Source organism: Coloeus monedula (assembly GCF_965178545.1).
Source record: "Coloeus monedula genome assembly, chromosome: 5".
In the NCBI taxonomy this organism is placed as follows: domain Eukaryota; kingdom Metazoa; phylum Chordata; class Aves; order Passeriformes; family Corvidae; genus Coloeus; species Coloeus monedula.
Genome location: NC_138785.1, coordinates 72588472 through 72596628, shown reverse-complemented (window position 1 = coordinate 72596628; position 8157 = coordinate 72588472). Strand labels below are relative to the sequence as shown.

The 8157-nt window shown below is 61.6% G+C and overlaps 2 protein-coding genes across 2 annotated transcripts; one reads left to right on the top strand and one right to left on the bottom strand.

Annotated features, from left to right (window-relative positions):
- Window positions 1-1388: 1388 nt before the first annotated feature.
- On the top strand, window positions 1389-2653 carry LOC309573450 (neurophysin 1-like; the record flags this gene model as incomplete). Its single annotated transcript, XM_082282431.1, has 3 exons — window positions 1389-1508; window positions 1590-1791; window positions 2604-2653. 3 exons carry the CDS (start codon window positions 1389-1391, stop codon window positions 2651-2653), a joined length of 372 nt encoding a protein of 123 aa, XP_082138557.1.
- A 496-nt stretch (window positions 2654-3149) lies between these two features.
- MRPS26 (mitochondrial ribosomal protein S26) lies at window positions 3150-6203 on the bottom strand. The gene is made up of 4 exons (XM_082281924.1): window positions 5926-6203; window positions 5121-5258; window positions 4013-4136; window positions 3150-3782 (listed from the first exon to the last, which is right to left on the bottom strand). Exons 1-4 carry the CDS (start codon window positions 6186-6188, stop codon window positions 3651-3653), a joined length of 657 nt encoding a protein of 218 aa, XP_082138050.1. The 5' UTR covers window positions 6189-6203; the 3' UTR covers window positions 3150-3650.
- Window positions 6204-8157: the final 1954 nt, after the last annotated feature.

Below are 8157 nucleotides of genomic sequence, written 5' to 3'. Positions count from 1 at the left end.
AGCTGGGAATGCTCCATCTGATGAACACCTCAAAATCAGGCAAAAATCGAGTCCCCAGAAAGCGCAAGGGGCTGATAATTGGGTTTTTTCCCCCACTTGTCTTCCCGAGACACATCCTGCAGGGGTCTGGGCACCCCTGGAGCAGCCGAAGGGGCTCTGGGATGAGAATTCCCTCCCTCCACCCTGTGCTGCAGCCGGAGCTGAGCCGCTGGGACAGCACACAGCAGGTCCTGAGCCCCATTTCCAACCCATTAACATGGATCCCAGTGCCTGCCTTGTCCCCAGGGACTGCGACTGGCCCCGGGCAGGTGCCAGGGACCCGGCTGCCCTCTCGCTGGCCGCACTAAGTGGTGGATTTCGAAGCAAGCCAGAGGACCAGGCAAAGGTCATGGCTGTCCGGCTCTGGGCTGCCTAATTCCCAATTAAGCCAGTGCAGGGTAATGACGTCAAGCGGACATCAAGTTTTGTCCTCAGCAGGGAAATTTATTCAGGCTGGGAAGCTCCTAATTGGGATAAGGAAGGTGAGGGGCTGGGGTGAGCAGGGTCCTGGGCTGTTGTGTCAGCCTTCGGGCTCATCCTCAGTGCAGCTTCTTGTGGGGGGGAAGAGGAGGTTTTGTCTGCTGGTGATGTGGCTCAGGGCACCACATTCCATCCCCGTGTGCAGGTACAAGGAGAAGCAGTGGTAAATTTGGGATTTCAGGTCTTTGCCCAGGAGGTTTGGTGTTCTCAGGAGGCTGTGGAGCTGTTGGATGAACATGAGTGGGGAAGGCTGGGTGTAACCATCATCCCTGAGCGGGATGAGCCCAGTGCTGAGCATCCCCCAAAGGCCAAGCACGGGTGGGTGGACAGGGCCAACAAGGACATTCCCCGCCCCAGATCCCATGGGTGATCCCAGAGGATGTGGGGTTGCTTCCTCCCACCCAGAGGGATTCAAAGCCAAGGGAAGCACATGCCCCTCTCACCCTGCTCCTGGGTGGACACATCCCACCCGCAGCTGCCTTCCTTCATCCCTACCCTCTCCATGCCAGAGGGTTTCCCAGCGGGACACACCATGGCTCGGCAGCCCTAAGTGGCCAGCAGAGACAGGCCCCAAACCCCACAGGACTCCATCCACAACCTCCACACGTTCATCCAGCTCCATCCACAACCTCCACACGTTCCTGCTGCTGCCGGACTCATCACGGAGGAGAAAACCAACACCTTGTCCTTGACCTCACGTCCTCGACCTCCGGCTATTAGCCGAGCCCTCTGCTGTGGGAAGCAATGCCTTGTGGTTTTTAAGGAACACGGGTGACGCCGGTGCCAGAATCCCTAAGCAGGAGCCGGGACTATAAATACAGTGCCAGCGGTTGGGATGAGCAGCCAAAAATCCCCCCTGTCCCGCCGCTATGTCCTGCAAGGCTCTGGCCCTCTGCCTCCTGGGGCTCCTGGCTCTCTCCTCCGCTTGCTACATCCAGAACTGCCCCATCGGGGGCAAACGCGCTGTGCTGGACATGGACATCAGGAAGGTACGTCCTGGAGGGCTCGGGGCACTCCAAACCCCGTCCTTCCCTTCTCCCAACCTTCTTCCCACCCTGTTCCCTGAGCAGTGCCTGCCCTGCGGTCCCCGGAACAAGGGCCACTGCTTCGGGCCCAACATCTGCTGCGGGGAGGAGCTGGGCTGCTACATCGGCACCTCGGAAACGCTGCGCTGCCAGGAGGAAAACTTCCTGCCCACGCCCTGCGAGTCGGGACGCAAACCCTGCGGCTCCGGAGGGAGCTGCGCCGCTCCCGGCATCTGCTGCAGCACCGGTGAGGGTGGCACGGGATGCTCGGATTCCTGTCACGGAGTTCTCGCACACCCGGCAGGGAATTCAGGGTTCTACCGAACAGTGGGAGAGGGGACAATGCCCAAGGGATTCTTTGTCCCATCCATGTGTCCATCCATCGCCCCGCCAGCCAGACCATGCTCCGTGACCTATCCAGACCCTAGGGAAGGGATGAGAACCGGAGGTTTGGGGCAGGAGGGAAGCAGACAGCGACCAAATTTTGAAGCCTGAGCAAGCGCAGGATTCCCGCGGGGCATGGCAGGACTCCCGTGGGGCACAACAACCCACATCCCCTCCTGCTCTCATAAGTTTTCCCAAAATCCCACCCTCCTCCCTAAATTAAACTACCAGAGATCCTGCTATAAATCCCGGGAAACATCAGAGAATGGAGTGAGCACGAGCTCGTTAAACCCCAGTGCTGCGGGTCCCTGCGGGCTGTTTCAGGGGGGTTTGGGGCATGTCTGGAGGCTGTTTTTGGGGGGTCCCTGTGGGCTGGTTCAGGGATGTCTGGGGGCTGTTTTTGGGGGGTCCCTGTGGGCTGGTTCAGGGATGTCTGGGGGCTGTTTTTGGGGGGTCCCTGTGGGCTGGTTCAGGGATGTCTGGGGGCTGGTTTTGGGGGGGGTCCCTGTGGGCTGGTTCAGGGATGTCTGGAGGCTGTTTTTGGAGGGTCTCTGTGGGCTGGTTCAGGGATTTTTGGGGGTTCTTTCAGGGATAGTTGGGGCTGTTTTGGAGGGTCCCTGGGATCTGGTCAGTGCTGTCTGGTTTCACACCACGCTGCCCCCTCTCTCCCCTCAGAGGGCTGTGGCACTGACTCATCCTGTGACCAGGAGATGCTGTTTGCATAGCCCAGCCGGGAGAGAATCCACAGGATCCTGCATCCATCACATCCCAGCCCCGCCACAGGCTGGGAACAGCCGAGCCCAGGGCTGTGACTCAGACTGAAGTGATGAGCTTAATTAGAAATAAAACTTGTACAGAAAAACAAGCCAGACAGAAGTCTGTGGGTTTTGTGGGCTCGCCTGGTTGAGGTGCAGGCTCAGGAGGAGAGAAAAAGACACTTTTAGGAAAAACTGGAGGTAAAAAGTGAGGATTTCAGGTCAATTATCTGAGGGAGGGTGGGAGGGAGGGGGAGGGACCAGCAGACCACAGCTGAACCATGGTAAACTCCAGGCTCAATGCTGGGCAGCCCAAACCCAGCAGTTTTAGGGCAAAGCTGAGATTCTGCAAGACCCCAACAACCCAGAACGCCCAAAGTCTTTACAATTTTATCTACACCTTCAGCCCCAGGTGATGAATAAATTCAGCCTGAAGGAAAGAATAAGGAGACGCCAGAAATCCCAATCATTCAGACACGTTTTCTTATTCAGCCACACCAAGGGATGTGCAAAGGAGGGTTTAAAGTGTGAAATCAAGACTACAATTAATTCCTTTCCCCAACAACAAAAAAGGGAAGGTCAGTGTTTCCTATAATTTCATTTAGCCCTCGTTTGCCTTCGGAAGCATCCAGAGGAGCTGACAGCGAGGAGCTCAGAGCCAGGCTCTGCCTTGGGACCGCTCCTGCTCCTCCCCACATGCTGTGTGTGAAGGCAGGAGGGATCCAAACACGTGGGAGGTGGGATCACAGGCACAGCAACAGGCACAGGGCTGAGCCAGGCTGCTGGAGCCTCCAAGCTTCCCCCTCACCCCCTTTCCCACAGGCGTTAACCCTTTGGAAGAGGCACAGCCAGACCCGTGGCCTTTCTCCACCACTTCTGTGGTCAATTTATACATTCAAAGGAAGAATCTGTGCTGTCTGGGGGGCCTCTGGACATCACCCAGGCCAGGAGCCCTGTGCCAGGGATGCTACGACAGCACCGTGCGCTTGACGATGCGCCCGTCCTTGTCGATGGCGAAGTTGTAGTTCCGCGGGTTGTCCAGGCACTCCTCGATCCGTGCCTCCAGGTTCTCGGGGGTGATGAAGTTTTTGGCTTCCTCCTGAACCAAAGGACAAGGATTATCCCCCTCAGGATTATCCCACCCTGTTCCCAGAGCCCTGGCTCAGCCCTTCTCCCTTCCACGCGCTGTCAACACCCCTGGAGCTGCCGACGCTTGTGTTCCCAGCTGCCAACACAAAAATCTGTGGAAAACAAGCCCACGGCTTCCACATGGCTCCCTCGCAGGGGATTCTGGCAGCCTGGTTCCCAGAAGGCACCAGCTGCTCTTACCTGCAGCTGGAGAACCTCCTTCTCCTTCTCCTCCAGGAAAGCCTCCATTTTCCTGGCCTGTTTCTCTGCAATCTCCAACTTCCTCCTCTTCTGCTCCTCCTCTTCTTTCCTGAGTCTCTCCTCTCTGCCAGACAGAAAGGAAAATCGGACGGATGAGGTGATACATCCATCCCCAGGAGAGCAGGAGGCTGCCCAGAGTCCCTTGACTTGGCCCTGAGCAGCAAAAGGCGCAGGAACCACGACTGCTGCACAGGTAGATTTATTTAAAAAGGTCACCATTTCACAGAATCAGTCATGTTGGAAAAGACTGTGTCCTCTTGTCCTCTGCTCCCAGGCTGCCTGGGAGCAGAGCCTGACCCATCCTGGCTGCACCCTCCTGTCAGGGACTTGTGGACGGTGACAAGGTCTCCCCTTGTCTCCAGGCTCCCCTCCAGGCTGAGCCCCCCAGCTGCTCCTACCAGGACTTGTGTTCCAGACACTTCCCCAGCTTTGTTGCCCTTCCCTGGATATGCTCCAGCACCTCCACACCCTCCCTAAATTGAGGGGCCCAGAACTGGACACAGCACTCGAGCCGCGGCCTCACCAGTGCCAAGTACAGGGGAAGAATCCCTTCCCTGGTCTGGGTGGCCACAGCATTCCTGACACAGGCCAGGTGCCACTGGGCTTCTTGGCCACCTGGGCACAGCTGGCTCGTGTCCAGCCTGCTGTCCATCAGTGCCCCTAGCTCCCTTTCTGCCTGGCCACTGTCCAGCCACTCTGGCCCTAACCTGTAGTGCTGCGGGGGTTGTTGTGGCCAAAGTGCAGGACTTGGCAGCTGGTCTTGTTAAACCCTTGGATTTAACCCATGGATCCAGCCCATCCAGGTCCCTCTGCAGAGCCCTCCTGCCCTCCAGCAGATCCACACTCACACCCAGCTTGGTGTCATCCGCAAATTTGCTGGTGGTGAACTCGATCTCTCTGGGCCTGGCCATCAGCCAGCTCCTAACCCAGCCCAGAGCGACCCCATCCAAGCTTCTCTGTAAATGCCAGACCAGACTCTAACTGAGCTCAGTTCTGCCTGAGCAGAAGCCAAAGCCAGGAAGGGCAGTGTCTCCCTGCCTGTGCTGACCTGCGTGCCCGCTGCCGGGCGTTCTCCTCGTCGTTCCAGGCCATCAGGCGCCGGTGCTCCTCCAGCTCCTCCACAGAGCCCTCGGCAGCCAGGCGCTCCTCCCGCTTCTTCTGCAGCACCTCGGCCCTGAACTCAGCCCTGCCAGGAGCAGGGGAGGGCACACTGAGCTCCTGGCCTGGGAGCACAGCGGGTTCTCCCAAAACTGCCCCATAGCAGAGCCAGCCCCACCACCCTGTCCCACAGTGGTCCAGCCCCACCACCCTGACCCTCCCCTGCTCCACAGTGCTCCCAGTCCCACCACCCTCACTCTTCCCTGCCCCTCATCAGTCCAAGCCCCACCACCCTCTCCCACCCCAGAGTATCCCAGGATCTACTGCTCCTGTTACAAAGTGCCCCACACCCAACCCTCCCCTGCCCCATAGCCAGCCTTGTCCCTCACAGCGGCCCCAAACAGCCACAACCCCAACGCTCTCCTGCCCCACACCCAGCCGCCCACCCCACAGCCAGTCACAGCCAGCCCCCCAACCCTCCCTTGTTCCACATCAGTCCCCCAGCACCATACCCAGAGCCACAGCCACCCCCAACCTTCTCCTGCCCCACAGCAGCCTCACAGCCCTGTATCTAGTTCCCTTCCCTCCAGCCAATCCTGTAACCAGTCCAGCGAGCCCCTCAGAAGCCCCACACGAGCCCCCTGCCCCACAGCCAGTCCCCTACCCAAAGCCACAGCCAGCCCCCCAACCCTCCTCTGCTTCACAGAAACCTCCCCATCTCCATCTCCATCCCCATCCCCATCCCGTGCCGGTACCGGAGGGCGCTGAGCACCAGCCGGTGCTGCCGGTACCGCTCCAGCACCACCAGCAGCTCCTCGGGATCCACGGGCGGCGGCAGCTTCACCCGGCCCGCCTTGGACTTGGAGGGGGGGTCATGCCGAGTCTTGCGGCCCCGCGCCGGCACCGCCCGGGGGGACCAGCCGGGACAGAGCCCCGGGAAGGGGCCGGGCCCCAGCGCGGCCGCCAGGGCCGGGAGCGGGACGGGGCCGGGGCGGCAGCGCCTCAGCGCCGGCAGCATGGCGGGACGCGCGGCGCCGCCGTGACGTCATTGCACCGCGGTGACGTCACGGGGCGGACCCGCGCGCGCGGCGCCGCGGGAAGGGAACAGGGAGCGGGGCCTGATGGGAAATGGAGTCGGGGAGTGGAGGGGGACAGGGACTCCCAGGGGCAGGGACACCCAGGGGACACGGACACCCTGCACGGGACAGGGACACCCAGGGGACAGGGACACCCAGGGGACACGGACGTCCCTGGAACAGGGACACTCTACACGGGACATAGACTACCGTGTGACACATGGACAGGGACACCCGCGGGGCAGGGACACCCCCTTGGGACACGGACACCTCCATGGGACACAGAGCCCCCGCCGGAGACGGACACGGAACCCTAAGGAACAGGGAACTCCCCCCGGAGCAGCCAGCCACGAGACGCGGCACCCCAAAAGACAGAACCTCCTCGCATAGGACACCCCCCTCCACGGGACACGAATTCCCGACCACTGTCCCACGGGACGCGACACCTCCCACGGACATGGGATCCCCCTCGGGACACGAATCCCACACACGGGACACAGCCCCACGAGAGACACAACCCCCGCTCATCGGAACCGCAGCCCCCACGGGACAGATTTTCCCCCACCCCGCCACACGAATTCCCCGCAGGGGATCGCATCCCCGCGGTACATCATTATCCCCACGGGGCACATCCCAGCCCTCCCACAGCCCGCCTCCCATCACACCCCACGCAGGACCCCCCTCCCCAGCACCATCACTGCGCACAAATCCCCCCCAGCCCCTTTATTCCCCGCGCGGGGATCCCGGCTCGCTCCCGCGTGGGTCGGTGGCTCCGGTCAGGGGCGCAGCGCGGGTCGCTGCGGGAGAGGGGCGGGGGGCAATCGGTCAGTCCCGGCCTTGGGGATCCCTCCCGGACCCCTCCGAGCCCCCCAGCCCCGTTCCCGCTCACCGGCAGCGGCTCCTCCCGCCGGGGGGGACACGGGAGGGGACGGCAGCGCCCGAAAGGGGACGGAACCTGCGGGAGGAGGAAAAAGGGGGACACCCGTGGGGGAAAACACCCGGGATGAGGGGGATCAGCCCGCGGGTGGGGGGAATTTCAGGGTGGATAAACTGCGGGGGGAAGGTAACTCGGTGGGGAAGATAACCACGGGAAAAGGGGATAATCTGGGGAGGATAACCTGAAGGGATTATAGCCCGTGGGGGTGATAAATCCGGAGTGGGGTTTAATCTGGGGCGGGGATAAATCCGAGAACTCAGCGGGGAGATAATCGCGGGACGGGGACATAATTGCAAGGGGATCTAATCCAGGGAGGACAATTTGGGGCAGTGTAACTCGGAGGGGATAATCCAGAGGGATTATAACCCCAGGAGCAGGGGGCTTTTACCCCGGGGCGGGGGCACAAACCCTGGCGCAGAGCGGTAACCCCAGGGCAGGGGGACACAGCCGGGGTGGGCATCACCCTTGGGAGGGGGGGAATCACCCCGGGAGGGAAGGGAATGACCTGGAGGGGGATGACCCGCGAGGGACACCCTACCTGGAGGTTTGTGGGGGTCCCGAGGTCCCGCTTGCCCCCCGGGTACCAGCCGTGGGACCAGTGCTGGCCGCGGCCGCGGGGCAGGGCACAGCTCAGCAGCAGCAGCGCCAGCAGCAGCAGCGACCCGCGGGGTGCCATGGCCGGGGGACTGCGGGGACACAGGGGACCCTGTGTCACCGGCATCCGCTCCGGGGACACCCCCGGGGGGCTCCGGGAGGGATGAGCACCCGTGGGTGCTGCCTGGGGCGGTTTGCGTCCAGCAGAAGCCCAGGGGTTGGAGTAGGGGAATGGAGATTCTGAGGGGATGAGCACCCAGGGATGCTCTTTGGGGTGGGTTTGGGATGCAGATCCAGAGAGAATGAGCACCCCTGGGTGTCCTTTGGGGCTAGAGAAGCCGGCGGAGCTCAGCACCCCGGGGTCCTGCTGGGGTTTGGAT